Raw genomic sequence first — 20,697 nt, forward strand, 5'->3', positions numbered from 1 at the left:
AGCCCCCGGCTCCCCACCTGTAGGGGAGTCACTTCACAAGTGGTGAAGCAGGTCTGCAGGTGTCTATCTTTCTCTTCCCCTCCTCTCTCCATTTCTCTCTGTCCTATCCAACAACAACATAAATAATAATTACTAAAACAATAAAACAACAAGGGCAATAAAAGGGAATAAACAAATATAAAAAAATTAAAAAAAAAGACTAAAGACATATAAGAAATGTATCAGAGGGTGGTCTGGGCGGTAGCGCAGTAGATAAAGCATTGTACTCTCAAGCATGAGGTCCTGAATTCAATCTCCAGCAGCACATATACCAGAGTGATGTCTGGTTCTCTCCTCCAATCTTTCTCATGAATAAATAAATAAAACCTAAAAAAAAAAAAAAAAGAAATGTATCAGAGGGAAAAAAAATAATAATTAGACCAGAGTGAAAGATGAGCAGAGCTATGAGAAATACAGTTTATGGCAGAGGCACTCACAGCTCCACTAACTGGAGGCTCAGCAGGACAGCAAGGCATTTCTGGAAAGAGGGAAATGCTTTGTTACCTGCATGGCATTGGGAGGAAGGCTAAGAGCATATGAAGCAATTAGCGGAAAGACAAGTCTTGGCCCGCTGTGCTTCTGCAAGCCTAGGGTTGAAAACTCAGCTAGAAGGAAAAATGACCTTTCAACTAGTCTCGGCAAAGGCCCCTCCATGTGCCCCTGCCCCCCACACCCCCTACCCCAGCTGAAACCCATAAGCCTTCCAGCTGCTCTCAGAGTCAGGAGAGAATCTAAGAGTTCAGTAGCTGAGGGGCAGAGAGGAATCCCACAGTGGTCTCAGCCCCGTGCAAGGAGCCGCTGCCCAGGGATCTGCATAGGCCTGGGGCGGACAAGCGGGGGCCTGGGTGGGGGCAGGGGGATCTCGAAAGGAGCAGATTGTCCCGGGGCTAATAAAAACAAAGCTTTCGTTACAGTTATTAATGATGAAGTTTCCATGGAACACAAGGACCAGTTGTAGGCAGGTGTCTGGATTTCTTTATATGGTATGCAGACTTAAAATGCTTATAATTAATAACCAGGTTAGTTAAACAGTACTTATACTGTTATTTTTAATGAAGTTTATCTTCATTGGAAAAGCATCCAAGGTGCCAGAGGCCACAGGCTCCATCCTGCCTCTCCTAGAGATTAGAGGAAGGTGTCGCTGCTCATGGGCCACGTGAAGAGCACTGGGCCTTGAGGGCTTGCTGTCCCAACAGTTACTTTTTCTTTTCTTTTTAATATTATTCTATCGGAACACTGCTCAGCACTAGCTGATGGTGGTGCTGCTGGGGATTGAACCTGGGACCTCGGAGTCTCAGCCATGGAAGCCTTTTGCATAATCACTGTGCTATCGCCCCAGCCCCAAACCCCCAACAGATTTAAGAGGAAAATCAGGGGAGTCTGGCAGTAGCGCAGCCGGTTAAGCGCACGTGACGCAAAGCGCAAGGATCAGCATAAGGATCCCGGTTGAAGTCCCTGGCTCCCCACCTTCAGAGGAGTGAGTCGCTTCACAAGCAGTGAAGCAGGTCTGCAGGTGTCTGTCTTTCTCTCCCCCCTCTGTCTTCCCCTCCTCTCTCCATTTCTCTCTGTCCTATCCAACAATGATGACATCAATAACTACAACAATGAAACAAGGGCAACAAAAGGGAATAAATAAATAAATATTTAAAAATATATATTTATGGGAGTTGGGCGGTAGCGCAGGTGGCACAAAGCACAAGGACTGGCTTAAGGATCCCGGTTCGAGCCCCCGGCTTCCCATCTGCAGAGGATCGCTTCACAAGCGGTGAAGCAGGTTTGCAGGTGTCTGTCTTTTTCTCCCCCTCTCTGTCTCCCCCTCCTCTCTCCATTTCTCTCTGTCCTATCCAACAACGAAGACATCAATAACAACAATAATAACTACAACAATAAAACAACAAGGGCAAAAACAAAGGGAAAATGAATAAATAAATATTAAAAATTTTTTAAATATATATATTTATTAAAAAGTTCTCTATTTATTTACTGGATAGAGACAGTCATAAATCGAGTGGGGAGGGAGAGAGGGAGAGACAGAGACACTTGCAGCACTGCTTCACCATTCATGAAGCTTTTCCCCTGCAGGTGGGGACTGGGGTCTCAAACCTGGGTCCTTGCGCATTGTAACATGGGCATTCAGCCAGGTGCGCCACCACCCGGCCTGAAAAAGCCACTTTAAAAAAAAATTTTTTAAATATTTATTTTATTTATTCCCTTTTGTTGCCCTTGTTTTATTGTTGTAGTTATTATTGTTGTTGTCGTTGTTGGATAGGACAGAGAGAAATGGAGAGAGGAGGGGAAGACAGAGAGGAGGAGAGAAAGATAGACACCTGCAGACCTGCTTCACCGCCTGTGAAGCGACTCCCCTGCAGGTGGGGAGCCGGGGTTCGAACCGGGATCCTTATGCCGGTCCTTGTGCTTTGCGCCACCTGTGCTTAACCCGCTGCGCTACAGCCCGACTCCCGAAAAAGCCACTTTTATGTTAGCTGAGTTAATTGTAGTGGGTTTCAGTGTAACAGAACACACACACACACACACCCCCACACACACACACACACACACCAAATGGTTCATCCCAACCATCAGGCTTTGCCACCTTCATCTGCCCTTAGGGGTCCAGAGTGCATAATCGTCTCACATGAAAAGTCTTCTTTTGAGGAAACTTGGGAAAACGGGGAACCTTCCAGCCTTGCATCACCCCGCCCTCCAGGGCCCAGTGCTGCCCAAGGCTTGGAGACTGGGTCCTTGTAGTCTGGCCGGCCCAAATTTTTCACTTCCTCTCTTGCTCCTTGGGTACAGAGAAGTGAAGTCACTTGTCCAGGGTCACCCTGTTAGCAGAGCTGGGGCTGGGCCTGAGCCCACTCAGCCAAAAGAACAGAAGCTGCTATGTGCAGACATGAGCTCAGTGTTTGCCTTGCAAAGGTCTCTCTTACCATGAGGCTGAGCCAGAATGCTGTGGCTCTGGTTCAAAGATGCCCCACGAGTTGCTGGGGCTCCGTGCTGAGCAAGTCAAGAGGGGGTGAGAAAGTCAAACAGACACTCAATGCCTTCTTCCCTGAGCCCCCCAAAATGGGGAGGGAGGCTCCAAGGAGACACTGTCCATACAGATTCAGGGTTTCATACTATAAGACGGGAACAAGGGGGCTCAGCACATTCTTGAGAGGCCATTGGGAGATCCATGGGCCCCAGCAGGGCTCCTTACCATCCATGCAGATAGACACCCTCGGCCTGTCGTCTTCAAGAACACACACCTTTTGGCAAGCCCACTTCCATCCTTCGGCCTTTTGTCTCCACCCAGCCCCATGATGTGTGGTTCCTGCTTGTAGCAGCCCCTGATCCTGCTCTCGTCCTTTCACTGCCTTCTATCCAGACACGCTCCTCTCATTCTCCTGAACCCACTCCCGGGGCCTCCCCATCGGCAGGAGGTCACTGGAGATCAGTGGAGATCTGGGCTCACGCAGATCAGAGCTTTCTGTCCACCCTGCCTCACTCTAACAGCTTCCTCTGTTAGGCTGGGTAGAGTGTGTGTGATACGAATCTTCAGGTTCTCCACTGGGAGACCACCCGGCCCCTGGGGGTTAGACGAAGCAAAGCCAAACAGTCTACTCCATGCTTACATGTGCTAGCTCAGTTCATAACCCAGTGACTCGCATTCTCTTTTCTTTGTTTGAAGAACCAGGACCTTGTGCATGTATGATTTCATCACTTTGCTCTCTCATTAAGACAGAGAGGCAGAGAGAGAGAGAGAGGCACCACTGTATTAGAGCTCCCTTCAAGGCCAAAGCACCACTCAGTGTAATGTTGTGACTTGACCCTGGGCCACCTGCCTGGCGAGGCATGCACCCTACCTGGTGAGCTATCTCTCCAATCCTTTCCTCCCTCTTCTAGAGGAAGAAATGAAGGTACATGAAGGTCCCTGGACCAAGGTCACATACCTGCAAGTGGTATGGTTGTCACTGGGGCTGTTCAATACCCGGTTCAGGCTCTGCCTTCTGGGAGCTTCCTGGCTGTCGTGTGGTCAGTCGGGGCCAGGTGGCTGGTCCCAACAGTGACCTGTAAGCAGGGGCAATGGGTTCCCTTCTGGGTGGTTCCAGAGCCCCCGTCTTCTGCCAGGGCACCAAGCGGCTGTCCTCCGGCATGAGGAAATGGGTTCAGAGCCCCGGATGACACAGCAGGAAGCAGAGAAAGGAGCAAGACATCTGCATCTGGAGAGGATGTAGGCTGCTGCAGCTTGGGTATTATGAATGCAGCGCCAGCCTGTGAAGCCCAGTTCAAGCAGAAGTCCAGCCGGCTCCAGAATGCCTCTCACGGTAGGGGAGTGTGGGCTACCACCACGCACCGTGCCAGCCGGAAGAAGACCACCTAGCTGGAGCAGGGGAAAGCGGGGTTTGGAAGTGACCCAGCCCTTCTAAGGGAAGGGCTGTCAAGAAGAGGGTCACCCACACTCTGCAGTGATTTTTGAAGAATTAGCAGACGAAGGAAGTTTTGACACCCCTGGTCAGGGAGACTGGACGTCAGGGATGCAGTGTTTCCCAGCACACCCAGCGTCTTGGCTTTTCAAGATCCCAGGAAGTCAGGAAGTAACACTCTGCAAGGCAGCACCATTCTTTCCTCTCATGTCAGTGGGGGGGGGGGGGGGGGGGCGCAGTTCATTATTGCTGGGGCTCAGTGCCTGCACCACAAATACACTGCTCCTGGAGGCCATTTTCCCCCCTTTTTTTATTGCCCTTGTTTTATTGCCGCCGTTGTGATTATTATTATTGATGTTGTTGATACTGTTCTTGTTGGATAGGACAGAGAGAAATGTAGAGAGAAGGGGAAGACAGAGAGGAGGAGAGAAAAATAGACACCTGCAGACCTGCTTCACTGCCTGTGAAGTGACTCCCCTGCAGGTGGGGAGCTGGGGGCTTGATCTGAGATCCTTACACTGGTCCCTGCGCTTTGCACCACTTAAGCTTAACCCGCGGCACTACTGCCCGACCCCCAGTTCATGATGACTTCTTAGGGAAAGTCTCCTGCAGCCTCTGGAAAATCCACAGGTGCCTTCCCCCACCTGCCGTCCCCCCACAGGGCCTGCTTCCTTCTCTTCCCCAGCGAAGTCTTGTGTTTTGGAAACTACGTCAAGGTCAACCCTACTCCTTGTCCTTCTGCTATGAAGGACCAAGTAAAGTTGACTGGCCCACCTGCCTTTAATACTGACAGGAGAGAGAGCTTGGTGCTTGATACTTAGCCCTGTTCTATCCTAAGTGACCTTCCCCCCAGGCTAGGTCCTTGGCAGGCTGATCCCAGCTGTCCTCCATGTATGTGTACATGTACACACACACACACACACACACACACACACACACACACACAGCACTGCTCCTGACTTCACAGCTATGCTGTCTGCACTGTCAACAGTGCACCCCCCTTACCGACTCACTCCTCACCCTGCCCATCCTCTTCCTCATCCTGGCTGCTTATAAACATGTTTTAGGGGCCAGGTGGTGGTGCACCTGGCGAAGCTCACACACTACAGTGTGCAAGGACCCAGGCTCACCCCCCTGGTCCCCACCTGCAGGGGGAAAGCTTCACGAGTGGTGAAGCAGGGTTGAGGGTGTCTCTCTGTCTCTCTCCGAGAAAGAATCTCCCTCTCCCCTCTCAATTTCTCTCTGTCTCTACCCAATAATAAATACATAAAAACAAACAAACAAAACCCACCATGTGTTAACTTGCAAAGTGGCTTTACTATCACTGAGGAAATGAGAACAAGTGTGCTTCTGGGACTGAAGGCAATTCTCAGAGAAAGGTTTCCAAAAGCAAGCTCCACTTGGAGTGGGGGCTTGGAAGGGTAGGTGTGGCCAGTGGTTTACACCCTCAGACACTTGCCTGTGTCTACACAGCCCTCAGGTCGCTCCCTCCTTCCTGCCTGGATGTCCGTGACCTTGATGGTTCCCTCCTTTCTTACCTGGGCCAGTGACTTCCCAAGCAGACCAGGCAGTGGAGGTTACAAGCCACTTAGTGGTACATGGTGACCCCCAGGTGCCTCTGCACACTGTGGGGAGGCTGCAATCCACTGGCAGCCAGGTGGTGGTGTCTACATGCTGGCCCTTGGAACAGCACCCAAATGATCGAGGGAGGCCCCCAGAGGGCCACAGTGGGCCTGAGGCTCCGGGCAGTTGTTCCCCAAAGCTGCCACACCATTTGCCTTTGCTGGAGCTATGCACATCCAGAACTCAGAGCTTTGGGAGGAGGCGATTTATTGAGAGCAGCATCCATGGCAAAGGGGGGCTGAACTTTCCTCATTCACGGCAGGTGTCCCAGCTGGGGGGTGTCCCTTGCTTGTCACTACTTGGTGGGCCAGACGGCAACGACCACAATAGCCACGAGGAGCAACACAATCACCATGATCATCCCTGCAAGACAAGGCAGAAAGGACCTGTTTGAATGGCGCCAGACATCGCGCTCCCTAGGGTCTCCCAGCTGGCGCCAGATAGACGCAGTCCCTAGGGTCTCCCAGCCGGCGCCAGATAGACACAGTCCCTAGGGTCTCCCAGCCGGCGACAGATAGACGCAGTCCTCTAGCTGCTGGGTGCAGCCTGGCCCTGCTGTCTGTTTGCATTGGTGAGTTAGTGATAAAGCAAAAGGCTTCAGAGCCTACAGAGAAATGATAATTTTAGAAGAAAAGAAAGAAAAATGAAAGAAAGAAAGAAAAGAGAAGAGAAGAGAAAAGAAAAGAAAAGGAAAGAAAGAAAGGGAAAGAAAAGCAGTGGGAGTCGGGTGGTAGCACAGTCGGATAAGCGCATGTAGCGCAAAGTGCAGGGACCGGCGTAAGGATCCCGGTTCAAGCCCCCCCGGCTCCCCACCTGCAGGGGAGTCGCTTCACAGGCAGTGAAGCAGGTCTGCAGGTGTCTATCTTTCTCTCCCCCTCTCTGTCCTACCCAACAACAATGACATCAATAATAACTACAACAATAAAACAAACAAGGGCAAGAAAAAAGGGAATAAATAAACATGAAAAAAATATTTAAAGAAAAGCAGTGATTATTTTAGAATCTATTTTCTCCACTATCTACGTGACTTTGCCTTTTCTTGAGCCCAAGAAATTTAAGTCACCCATCTGTAAAAATATCCAACAAAGAGAAATCTCTCTTTGTCTATTTCTCTCCCTCTCTCTCCCTCTCTCCCTCTCTCTCCCTCTCTCTCCCTCTCTCTCCCTCTCCCTCTCCCTCTCTCTCCCTCTCCCTTTTCCTCTCCCTTTCCCTCTCCCTCTCCCTCTCCCTCTCCCTCTCCCTCTCCCTCTCTCTCTTCCTCCCAGTGCCATAGTTCCCCATGGGGTGTACCAGGGTCTTGAGCCTGGGTCATATACATGAGGAAACAGGTGCCCTCAGGTGAGCTATGTCACTGGGCCTTCCTACTAGTATTACTCAAGTATGTTTTTAGTTCCTAAAATTTTTGGCTGCGGAACACCAAGCAGAGTGTCAGCCCTCCCAGCTCCTCTGCTCCCTGCGACCAGCTATTCTAGCCAACCCCCCTCCCACTCAGGCTCAGGCATCTGGACTGATGACTGCCCACTCCCTCAAACCACACTGATGAAACAAGTCCAAGAGGACAGAGCTCCTTCACTCAGTGAACTCTTCTACAGCCACTAGTCCATGTGCAGTGAGCGTTCGTCACTGCCAGACACCTGAGGCTGGCATGGGCAAAGCATAGCGGAGACAGGATGTGGCTCTTCCCAGGTCATCACCCAACAGCTCACTGAGGAAACCTGAGTCATTTCGACCCCAGTAGAGAAGTGAGGAACCATGAGATCAAAAGCAAAACCAAAAATCAGGTGGGAAGATAGCTCAACCTTTCAGAGAGCAGAATTCACGGGCCTGAAGCCCCAGAGGTTCTGAATTCAATCCTGGGCACCACTGCAAGTGGTGTTCTGGTCTCTCTCTCTCTCATAGAGATAGAAACTGTTCAGGGCACTGGGTGGTGGCCCACCTGGTTGAGTGCATATGTTACAATGCTCAAGGACCTGGGTTTGAGTCCCCGGTCCCCACCTGTAGGGGGAAAGCTTTGCAAGTGGTGAAGCAGTGCTGCAGGTGTCTCTCTGTCTCTCTCCCTCTCTATCTCCTCCTATCATCTCAATTTCTGGCTGTGTCTATCCAATAAATAAAGACAATTTAAAAAAAAAAAGAAAAGAAAAAGAAACTGTTCAGGGCCAGGTGGTGGTACATCCAGTTAAGCGCACACATTAGTCCACAGAGACCCAGGTTCAAGCCCCTGGACCCCATCTGCAGAGGGAAAGCTTCATGAGTAGTGAAGCAGGGCTACAGGTGTTTCTCTGTTTCTTTCCCTGTCTATCTCCCCCCCCCCTCAATTTCTGGCTGTCTCTATCCAATAAATAAAGATAATTACAAACAATTTTTTAAAGTTTTCTTCAGATTTCCCAGTCCGAGGTGAAGCTATCTCAAGGACAGACCCTGCCTTCACCTGACAGTAGCAGATGAGCTGACCCACCTGAGACTAAGAAGATACTTCCAGTAAAGTCAGGATTCAAGGCTACCACCTTTTCAATTACACAAAAGTCACTGATATATTATTGATCTTATTAACTTGATAACCACTTCTAGCCGCATCTGAGTTTAAGTTTTAATCCTGGCACTGGTCCTTGTGCTTCCCACCATGCAAGGACCAGCGTAAGGATCCTGGTTCAAGCCCCGGGCTCCCCGCCTGCAGGGGGTCGTTGCACAGGCGGTGAAGCAGGTCTGCAGGTGTCTGTCCCAGGTTCTAGCCCCAGCCCCACCCTACCGAAGGAAACTTCGGTGCTGTGGTCTCATACTCTCTCTGACTTTCTGTCTTCTCTGCCTCTATCTTTATCTCTATCTCTCTGTGTCTTTTCTGTATCGTCCTGCCTGCCCCCCCTTCTTCTCTGTTCCCAAGTATCTTTCCCTCCCCCAACACACACACACACACACACACACACACACACACACACACCTGAAGGGGTGAAAGGCCAATGCAGAGAGCTGTTCTTTTTTTAAAAAAATTTTAATATTTATTTAATTACTTTCCCTTTTGTTGCCCTTGCTGTTTAACATTGTTGTGGTTATTGATGTCGTTATTGTTGGATAGGACAGAGAGAAACGGTGCGAAGCACAAGGACCGGTGCAAGGATTAAACTTTAAAACTCAGATGCGGCTAGAAGTGGTTATCTAGTTAATAAGATCAATAATATATCAATGACTTTTCTGTAATTGAAAAAGGATGTGCTATCGCCTGCCCCGCCCCCCATTCCACCTTTTTCTATTTCACGTGCCTGGAAGAACCACATTCCAAAGGCACAATTTCCACATGTGCTCAGTGGCTACCGGCCTGACCAGAGACAACAGCGAACATTTCTATCATCCTATAAGGTCCCACTGGACGGAACTGACAGGAGTCTGGGGTTTCAGTGACTGTCTGTGTTGCTGCACCCTGTCCACAACAGCACCCAGAGCATGATCACCTCCAGGACAGAGTGACTGGCTGCTCACTGTCTCCTCAGCAATCTCTCTACACTTGGAGAGTTTCCCACACTGGGGACTTGGCTTCCCCCTTCTTCTTGAGTTGGCTCTGCTAGCTTATTTATTTTTCTGGGAAATTGTCCATTTTTTCCAGTGTATTCAAACGCACTGACATAAAACTGTTCATTATACTGTCTTATAATTTAAACATTATACTATGTCTAAATCCTCCTCTTCACTTCTGACATTACTTACTGGTACAGGCTCTCTGTTCCCGACTACCCTTGCCTCAAGTGTTTCTCTCTCTCTTTTTTAAATTTTTAATTTATTTTATTTTTTCTCAGATTTTACTTAGTTGTTCATGAAAAATGATAGGAGAAAGAACTAGACAGCACTCTGGTATATGTGCTGCCAGGGATCGAACTCAAGACGTCATGCTTGAGAGTCCAATGCCTTATCCAGTGCACCATCTCCCGGACCACTGTCTCTCTCTTTTTCTATTAATCCTTTCCAAGAGCAACTTTTGACTCTGTCCATAATCTCCTGCTTAAACGTTATGTTTTTCTGCATTTCTCTGTACTGATCCTACTTCAACCATTTTCCTTGGGTTTCCGTTCTCTCAATTCTTGGTCTAAAGCTTAGTTCACTCTACTTCTTTCTTCCTTCTTTCCTTTCTTTCTTTTTTCTAAATATAATCCCTCTAAGCTAACAAGTTTTGACATGAAGTAATGTTGCTGTTGTTAGTTTCTAAATTTTGAATATTTAAACAAAATTTATCAGTGTCTTATTTGGCCTGATTATTTAGAAGCGTGTCCAAGATTTTTCAGTTGTATCGAAACACCCTCATCAAAATAAAATATTTAAAAATGTATGCGCTAGTAATGTCTGTGCTCCATTTTGCTGGGAAGACACCTGTGATTTTGGCTGGTGACCAAGTTACAAGGACTGTGTCTGCCCTGGTACTACTGTGGCCTGTTGCCTTCCTTGTTATCTGAAGAAAATGTTAAATCTTAATGGGAGGTTAGTGAAAATAAGAATGCAATCTGATTTCCATTCCATAATCACAGACTCCCTCAAATTTTGTTTTATCAGCTCTCCCCAAGGTTAAATGCAATTCAAGCAGTACTTTTTTTTTTTTTTTTGTCTCCAGGGTTATTGTAGGGGCTCAGTGCCTGCACTACAAATCCACTGCTCCTGGGGGCCATCTTTTGCATTTGGTTGTTGTTGTTGCTGGACAGGACAGAGAGGAGGGGAAGACAGACAGGGGGAGAGAAAGAGAGACACCTGCAGACCTGCTTCACCACTTGTGAAGCAACCCCCCTGCAGGTGGGGAGCCAGGGGCTCGAACTGGGATCCTTACGGCAGTCCTTCCGCTCTCGCCATGTGCGCTCAACCCGGTGCACCACCACCCGGCTCCCTAAAGTGGTACAAATTTTAAACTCAGCCCATGTAAGCAGAGCTTACTCCTAGTCTCCAATACAGAGAAAAGATTTCAAGATATTTGACAAACTTCCTTATATCCCTATCACAACCGGTGCTTTTTCCTCTACTCCCTGATTCATACAACCCAAGAATGTTTTTATATTGTCAAACGGTATCGGTAACGAAAGCTGTAGTCCACCGGGATCTGCAAAGCCCACACTACGGACGCGCCTGACCTTTTCTAGGATTTTGCCAACTGCCCTCCAGCACTGTGGCGGGTAGCAGCCTCTCTGTGTATCAGTTCATTCACTCAGGTTCTGCATCTGTGCTCTTTCTCCATTGGTTTCATCTGGGAATTTCCTTTCTTACTTGTAAATGCAACTATGCATTAACATTTTAGGAGAAATTGTAAGGTACATTTTTTTTTGCTTCCAGGGTTATCACTGGGGTTCAGTGCCTGCACTATGAACTCACTGCTCCTGGCGGCCATCTTTTTTCCTCCGTTGCTGTTGTTGATGTTACTGTCGTTGTTGCTGCTGCTGCTATTGTTGTTGGATAGAACAGAGAGAAATTGAGAGGGGAGGGGAAGACAGAGAGAGGGAGAAAAAGATAGACACTTACAGACCTGCTTCACCATTTGTGAAGCAACCTCCCTGCAGATGGGGAGCCAGGGGCTCAAATGGGGTTCCTTATACTGGTCCTTGCGCTTCGAGCCATGTGCACTTAACCCGCACTACCGCCTGGCCCCCTGAGAAGTCGGAATATTTTATCTAGCATTTCTAGAAGGTGTGTGTGTGTGTTACCTTAGTCCATATTCTTACCAGAACCAGAAGATAATAAACCTTTTCACTCATTTTGCCTCTAGGAACATTTCCAGGTTGACCAGAAGCTCCACTTCAACAGAAACTGCATTACTTTTTGGCTGAGGTCAAAGGCTTCTATTGTTCAGTATCAAAAGGAATAATAGAAGTGGAGGAAACAGACAGACTGGGGTGGAGCGCTGGGGGCATTTGCTGACTGTCCAGAACTGGGTTGAAGGTCAAGGAAGAGCTTCTGAGCAAGAAGGGACATAGCAAGTGGTGTTTCAGGACTGCGCCAATGCTGGGGGAAACAGGACCAGAGGATCAGAGCTGCAGGAGCAAGTGGGACTGACAGGCTCCTCGTGTGGGCAAGGCAGAGGGCCGAGGCCCAAAGGACACACCAGAGCCTGTGACCTTGAGTTTTCAAACCCAGAATGATTATGAAAATTACAGAACAAATGCTGAGCACAAAGAAAATCAAGGATCAGAAAGTGGTTAGGAAGAAGATAAAGTATACATCCAGGGGAAAAGCCTTGAGGCATCAGGAAAGTGCCCACCATCTGCTGTGTGGGTCACTGCAGAGAACTGACCTGCCACTTGCTTTGCCCAATCCATTCTCCACAACTGAGCAGGAGTGGAAATTAAATCAGATCAGGTTACTTCCTGACTTCGTTCTGTCTTACGGCTTAAAATGAAATCCAAACCCTTTATTTTTTGCCTAGCAGGCCCCGTACAATCTGACCCTCGCTGCCCCTGCAGCCAGGCCCCACTTCTGAGGCCAAGCCATTCTGGCTTGGGTTCCTCCAGCAGGTCATGCACCTTGCCAGGCCCTGTCTCTCCACTGCAAACTGTTCTCCCTGCTCAGAGTTCTGTCCCTTTCTGTTCTGTTTCATTGCAGCTTGTCTTCCAAAGCTCAGAAGCAGTCGTGGGACTCCATGGTCTCCAATGAACTGTATGGGCTCTCACTGTCCACTGTCTTTACAGGACTTTTTTTTTTCCCTTTCTTTATAGAGAGAAAGAAATCAAGAGGGAAGGAGGAAATAGAGAGGGAGAGATATTTGTAGCACGGTTTCACAGCTTGTAAAGCTCCCCCCTGCAGGTGGGGGCAGGGGGTCTGAGCCTGGACCCTTGTCCATGGTGATGTATGCGTTCAACTGGGTGTGCCACTGCCCGGCTCTTGCAGTGACACTGCTTGTTTGTTTTCTTTTCTACCACAGCACTGCTCAGTCTGACTTATGGGGATGCTGGGGATTGAACCTGAAACTTCAAAGTCTCAGACACGGTAGGCTTTTTGCATAACCATTATGCTATCTTCCCAGCCCACAATGACCTTCTTAAAATATAATTAAGGTCCTCAGCTAGGTCTGTCTCTGCCATTGGCATATGGTATCTGTAACGAGAGCTGTGGTCCAGTGTTTCCAGTCCCTGGAAACAGCACCTGGCTCACAAAAGTGGCACAAGATAGCTCCGTTTTAGATAAGTGAACAGTGAACAGTGCTGAATATTGGAAAGAGACTAGGAGCATCAAAAACATTCAGAAGGGGAGGGGAGGGGAGGGGAGGGAGGAAGTTGAGAAAAATGTGTCAAGGAGGCCAGGACAAGAGAAAAGTCAATGAACAGTCAATCCTAGTCAACAGATCTGCAGAGATGCCGGCAGGACAGAGACAAGCTTGTGAGTTTGGGAGATGTTTAACAGGACAGTTTGAGAAGAAATGGTGGGTGGGTCTGTTGAAATTATCCATGCAATGCCTCACAGAGCTGTGAACTAGTCCATCACAGAAACTGCGTTATACACATGGTGCCATGGCAAAGATGCCATAAGGCACACAGAACCTGTGGGGGAAACACCCTCTAGCTGATGCCACCAGACAGTACTTGGACCAATGGGCAAGCTATTGGGTTCATTCCTAGAGATGAAAAGATGGGGCTCTAGGGGGCCAGGCCGTAGTGCACTGGGTTAAGCACACATAGCGTGGAGCGCAAGGACGGGTGTAAGGATCACGGTTCGAGTCCCCAGCTCCCCACCTGCAGGTAGGTTGATTCGAAAGTGGTAAAGCAGGTCTGCATGTGTCTATCTTTCTCTCCCCCTTCTATCTTCCCCTCTTCCCTCAATTTCTCTCTGTCCTATCCAACAACAACAGCAACAACAAAAATGGGAAAAAAGATGGCCTCCGGGAGCAGTGGATTCATAGTGTAGGCACCAAGCCCCATCAGTAACCCTGGAGGCAAAAAAAAAGGGGGGGGAAGGAAAGGGAAGGGAAGGGAAGGGAAGGGAAGGGAAGGGAAGGGAAGGGAAGGGAAGGGAAGGGAAGGGAAGGGAAGGGAAGGGAAGGGAAGGGGAGGGAAGGGAAGGGAAGGGAAGGGGACTGTAAAAGCAGTGACAAATAACACATTAAGTCCTTCTCAGTACACACAGGGACTCTTTGGGTGGGAGACTCTCAACAAACAGCTTTAAGCTGGCAGGAACAGAGAGGCAGCAAGGAGGTCATTTGAGGACGCAAGTGACAGTGTTCGAGAAGCAAAAGCCAACTGTAGCCTTTTGGCTCCTTTGGTTCAAGCAAAGGTGTCCACACACCTTATCTGTAGTCCTTTCTCTTTAATAAGCCTGGCTTTCTTGGAATGGACAGCTCTGGCATCTGTCTTGAATGGGTCTCTCACCTCTGTAGGGTGTTAGAGGAAGAGGAACCAGGGATCTTTCTTAAATCAATGAAAAGCTAAATCATCTGCAGAAAATGCATGAGTGGGGCCCGGGTGGTGGCGCACCTGGTTGAGCACACGTTACAGTGTGCAAGGACCCAGGTTCAAGCCCCCAGTCCCCACCTGAAGGGGAAAAGCTTCACAAGTGATAAAGCAGTGCTGCAGGTGTCTCTCTGTCTTCTTCTCTCTCTATCTCCCCCTCCTCTTAATTTTTGGCTGTCTCTATCAAATAAATATTTAAAAAATGCATGAGTGTCAGGCTTTATGCAAAGTGCTACAAAGTAGTGGCCTTGCTCCCCTCTACCCTCCACAATAGATAACTTTTGGTGTCTGTGTTATCTGAGGGAGCTGAGACTCCAAAGGCCTACCTGTCTTGGCTAAGGCCCTAACAAGAGGAAGAGGGGCTGACCTCAGCATTCTAGCCCTTCCTCTGCACCAGTGGGGCCCAGCCCAGGGGACCCAGACTCCTGATGGAGGGTGGGGTTACCAAGAAGGGGGGCCTAGGGTCCTTTGAGTTAGAAAACCTGCATCGGGACTTTCTCCTCATGAGAGTGGGTCGTGCTCTTAGGGAGTTTGTCATCAAGAAAAGTTTCTCCTCTCTCTCTCTCTCTCTTTCTCTTTTTTTCTTTTTCCCAATAGTATCCATCGTCTCTCCTTCTTCTGCCCCCCCCCCTTTTAAAACTAGAGCACTGCTCAGAACTGGCTTATGATGTAGGGAGTTGGGCGGTAGCGCAGTGGGTTAAGCGCATGTGGCGCAAAGCTCAAGGACTGGCATAAGGATCCCAGTTCTAGGCCCCGCCTCCCCACCTGCAGGGGAGTCGCTTCACAGGCAGTGAAGCAGGTCTGCAGGTGTCTGTCTTTCACTCCCCCTGTCTTCCCCTCATCTCTCCATTTCTCTCTGTCCTATCTAACAATGACGACGACATCAATAACAACAATTACAACAACAACAAAAAACAAGGGCAACAAAAGGAAATAAATATTTAAAAAAAAGAGAGAGAACTGGCTTATGTTGGTGCTGGGAACTGAACCTGGGACCTCGGAACTCTCAGGTATGAGAGTTGTTTACATACCTATTACTCTGTCTCCCTAGCCCCTTCCTCTCCAAACTCCCAATTTTTATGGTAGAACTGAAAAAAAAAATTAATGCAACAAATACAAAGACAAAAGGATATAATGAACTCTGGTGAACCTCGCACTCAGCTTCGGACAGGATAGATCCATGGCTTGGTCTATATCCTCACCTGTACTCTGCCCCAATTGAGTTTTTCAAAGATTTATTAATCACACACACATACACACACTCTCTCTCACACACACACACACACTGAGAGACAAAAAGAGAAAGAGAGAGAACCAGAGCATCACTCTACACTTGTGATGTCAGGATTGAACTTGGAACCTCATGCTTGCAAGCCCGACACTTTATACACTGTGCCACCTCCAGGCCTTATCTAGTATATGATTTTTTTAATTCCAGGTATTTTTCAACTATAAATACTTACAAGATAAACACCGTTAAAAAAAAAAATCCAGAAGGCACCCCTGCCACCACGTCACATTAGCAAGAGGTTTGCTCTTCCCTAAAGACAGCGACCAGCAGGGAAGACCTTGGCCCAGAGGAGGCAGGGCCACTGGGGAAGGCGGGGCTGGCGGTCTGTCATGTCTGACAGAGAGCTGCTTTCTTTTGCCTCAGAATAGAGCTTCAAGGCTCAGGGGGTCTAGCCATCCATCCCCCAACTAAGGAAATGTTTGACATTTCAGAACGAGGAAAGACAGTTGAACTTCTGGGAACCTTCCAACTTCTTAAACAATGGATGCTCTTTGCCCCCAGCCCCGGCACAGAACACCTGGTGGGACCCTGACCAAGGGCTCCCCGCTTGGAGCTGTGGGCACCTGGTGAGGCCAGTTTCCCCTCCTCACCCCCAATTGCTCCCCCACTTGCCTGCCTGCCTCCTCCCCTCCTGGCTGGCCTGGGTGCCAGAGTTACAAGAGCGGAAAAAAATGTCCATTTCCTTTGGTCAGTTTACCAGATGAGTATTACTCAACCACTTGCCATATTTACAAGTCCAGCTCATAGCAATTAAAAAAAGATGTCAGAAAACAAACTCCTTAAACTGGGAAAGGATATGAAACACGGTCTCTCAGGAACAGGGCTGTTTCCTGAAGCTTGTTCGTCTGTATTAACAGCCAGTCTTTCCTTTCCTTCCCTTTCCTTCCCTTTCCTTCCCCTCCCCTCCCCTCCCCTCCCCTCCCCTCCCTTCCCTTTTCCCTTCCCTCTCCTCCCCTCCCCTTTTCTTTTCCAGTGAAACCTACAGATTACAAGAGGTTGTATTGCCAATACTTCTGCCACAGAGTGGGGAGAGGGGGGAGGGAGGGAGGGAGAAAGAGAGAGGGAGAGGGAGAGATAGAACAGCTCTCTGGGGAGTTGGGTGGTGGCACAGCACAGGGAGCAGGGGGGCGCAAAGCACAAGGACCTGGTTTGAGCCCCCAGCTCCCCACCTGCAGGGGAGTCGCTTCACAGGAGGTGAAGCAGGTCTGCAGGTGTCTCTCCCCCTCTCTGTCTTCCCCTCCTCTCTCCATTTCTCTCTGTCCTATCCAACAACAACGACATCAATAACCACAACAATGTTAAACAACAAGGGCAACTAAAGGGAAAATAATTAAATAAATATTTAAAAAAAAAAAAAAAAGAACAGCTCTCTGCATTGGCCATTCACCCCTTCAGGTGTGTGTGTGTTGGGGGAGGGGGGAGGGAAAGATACTTGGGAACAGAGAAGAAGGGGGGGCAGGCAGGACAATACAGAAAAGACACAGAGAGATAGAGATAAAGATAGAGACAGAGAAGACAAAAAGTCAGAGAGAGTATGAGACCACAGCACCGAAGTTTCCTTCAGTAGGGTGGGGCTAGAGTCAGAACCTGGGTCGCCGTGTACATGACAGAGGAGCATGCTATCCAAGTGAGCTATTTTGCCACCCCACAAAGGGCGGGTGATTGTTATCTAGCTGTCTTTTTCTCTGATGTTGTTGATTACAGGAAAGTCCTACGGGCTACCCGTTGACAGACAATGGCTGTTTTGAACTGCAGTGCACACCTTTCTGTTTTCCTAACTGCCTTGGATGACTTCACAGTGGAAGGAAGAGTTAGGGCTGATGAGAGTTTCTCACTAGCTAGTCACCTCTCAGGAGTCACACAGGACATCTAGGAGACACTCCCAGAGATGTCTCCCCAGCCCCTCCCTAAGTTGTGCCTGTCGCCTGTCGCCAGGTGACATTTGCTTATGTATTAACTTACTGATCAAACAGATTTTTTTTTTCCTGCAGCAGGCTCCTGAGTTGAGGTGGGGGAATGAATGGGAGAAAAGACAAAAGTGAAATATTTGTTTTCAAAAGTTCATGTAAATGTCCCCTTTAATCCCCACCACTGGGCAAATATGCTAAGAAAAAGAGTGAGTGAATAAACGCCTGGGCAGAGAAGATGAATATATTTACATTTTGATTTTTAGTTTAGTTTAGTTTTTTTTTTTTTTTTTGCCCCAGACTGAATGCCTAGAGAGCTGCAGTTGCCCTTAAGATAAATCACCCCCGGGTGCCATTCAGTGGGTTAAGCGCACATGGCGTGAAGCGCAAGGAGCAGCAAGGATATGGGTTCAAACCCCCAGCTCCCCACCTGCGGGGGGGAGGGCGGGGGTCGTCGGTTCACAAGCGGTGAGGCAAGTCTGCAGGTATCTATCTTTCTCTCCCCCTCTCTGTCTTTCCCTCCTCTCTCCATTTCTCTCTGTCCTATCCTACAACAATAGCTATAACAACAATAAGGACAACAACACGGGCAACAAAGTGGGGAAAAATGGCCTCCAGGAGCAGTGGATTCTTAGTGCAGGCATCAAGCCCCAGAAATAACCTTGAAGGCAAAAAAAAAAAAAAATCAATCACCCCTTGGCCTGAGCCTGCCCACTCCGGAAATGTGTTTGCTTTGTTGGTCAACCACGGGGTGTGGGCATAAGGCGTTCCTCCAACAGCCCTGCAAGTTCAGCAGGGCTGGAAGAAACCAACACAGGAGCATGGCCTGGCTGGGCACTGGTAGCACCAACAGGCACCCACTGCCTCCCTGTCCCTCCCTCTTGAATCTCTCCCACCCAACAGCTCCATACACTAGTGTCTGCTCCCCCACTTAAAAAAACAACAAAAACACAACAGAACTAAAGTTTTCTCTGATGTGCTGAGTTTCATTCCTACCTAGCATCCAACCCTTCCCACCATTCCCTCTGGACTTTTCCTCTCTGTGGGAGTGTGGAGTTTTGTGGTGGAGGGGGGAGATCTCTCCATCTCTCCTGCTTGCACCATCACTCCTGTCTCCCCCAGCCCAGGATAACAATGGAGAGCGCTCAGCTCAGATCCCACTTCCTCTAAGACACTCTCATCTCCACCAGCTGCAGAGTTGCAGGTAAGGTCAGGTTATTGCTTATATATTATTTTCCTTCACCTTTCAATTTTGATATTGCTTATTAATAGTTTTTTTTTTTCCTGAGGTCATAGAATCACCAAAAAGGCACCGTGCAGTTGGGATGGGGTGGGAGGGGCAGGGTTTTGGAATTCTAAACCTGCCACTTTTACTAAGTATGAGATGTCAGGGAAGCTTCTTGACTCTGAGTTCAGTCCCACCATCTATAAAATGAGGCTGGAAAGACCAATTTCATAGGTTTGTCCTCAGGACTCAGTAAGTCAAAGTACATAAAGCTTTCAGAACATAACTGGCACCCCATAAAAGGGTGCTAAGATGGCAATGATTATTCCTTCTTGTGTAATCCACTGCCCGAGAGAGAAGGGCATCTCGTGCGTGGCAGAGGTTCCATAAACATCCTGTGGAGAGAGCTGGCCTCTCGGTTTAACAACAGAAAGAACCTGTCATCCATTCCGAAAGAGAAGGCAGAGGAGCAAAAATAGAGGAGCACCTGGGTGGCATTTAGCTCAGGAACAGAGAGCCCCCGTTGGAGCAGAGGCCCAGCCGTGGCGATGGGCATCCAGGAAAGGTTGGAAGTTCAGAGTGGAGTATCTGGCGCCTTCTGTTTTGGTTATTAACCACAGGAAGGGCAGCTGTACTGGGCAAAATGCTGGCTGAAGTCAAGAGGCCCCCGGAGCACAGCCAAGTGGATGCCGGGTGAGAGGAGCTGTGAGAAGCTACAACGAGAAAGGCGGGGACACACACACACACACACACACACACACAGCAGAGGGGCTCAAGCTGACAGTAGGTCAGAGGTCGCAGGTCAGGGGGGGGGAGTTAAAGGAGATCAAGAGGGGAGCTCAGGAGATGTTCAAAGGCCTGGGTGAGCTCTGAAGTTGTGCCCAGGACTGTAACATGTCCCGTGACACAGGATGATAGGTGGAGAGACTGGGGAGCCTGGGCACTCTCTCTCTGCCTGTGACAGCACAGGAACAATGACAATGACAACAGCAGCAGTGCAACAGGAACAGGAGTGAGAAGTAAGAGTGGGCAGAGTGACAGCTCACCAGGTGGGAGGCTTGCCTAGTTTGAACCTAATACCACAGGGAAGTGCCATGACCCCAGGGAAAGATCTAGTTCTACAGTCTTTCTCTCTCTCATTCTCTGGCTCTCTGTTTGAATGGAAAATTTAAAAACTCTGTCTGACCCTGGCTCTATAAAAGAAGAGAGAGAGGGAGTCGGGCTGTAGCGCAGCGGGTTAAGCGCAGGTGGCGCTAAGCACAGGGACCCGCATAAGGATCCTGGTTCAAGCCCTGGCTCCCCACCTGCAGGGGTGTCGCTTCACAAGTGGTGAAACAGGTCTGCAGGTGTCTGTCTTTCTCTCCCTCTCTCTGTCTTCCCCTCCCCTCTCCATTTCTCTCTGTCCTATCCAACAACAATGGCAACAATAATAACTACAACAATAAAACAAGGGCAACAAAAGGGAATAAATAAATAAAAATAAATATTAAAAAAAGAAAAAAAAGAAGAGAGAGAGAGAAGAAGAAGGAGGAGGAGGAGAAGGAGGAGGAGGAGGAAAGAAAAAGAAAGGAAAATAAGAACTACTGTCAAGGCGTGAGGTGCCTGTGCTCAGAAAGTTTCACAGTGCTGGAACCCCAAATTCTCCTCACCATAAGGTAGTGAGGTCAGTAGATCAGCAATTCCCTCAGTTTATGAGTAAGATGACAACGGCGGCCCAGAGCAGGACAGGCTTTGGGTGAATATCCACACTCTCTGTGGGAGCACAGTGGTAACTCAGCCCAACTCAGGGAGTTAGGGGTCAGCA

General features: G+C 48.8%; 1 protein-coding gene across 1 annotated transcript in view; it reads right to left on the minus strand.

Annotated features, from left to right (window-relative positions):
- Window positions 1–6,258: 6,258 nt before the first annotated feature.
- STX8 (syntaxin 8) overlaps window positions 6,259–20,697 on the minus strand; it is a 292,040-nt gene continuing 277,601 nt past the window's right edge. The window contains exon 8 of the mRNA XM_060204904.1: window positions 6,259–6,431. Coding sequence (XP_060060887.1) covers window positions 6,364–6,431 — 68 coding nt within the window. The 3' untranslated portion in view covers window positions 6,259–6,363. The remainder of the gene's footprint in view (window positions 6,432–20,697) is intronic.

The sequence above is a fragment of the Erinaceus europaeus genome, chromosome 12, assembly GCF_950295315.1.
Source record: "Erinaceus europaeus chromosome 12, mEriEur2.1, whole genome shotgun sequence".
Lineage (NCBI taxonomy): Eukaryota > Metazoa > Chordata > Mammalia > Eulipotyphla > Erinaceidae > Erinaceus > Erinaceus europaeus.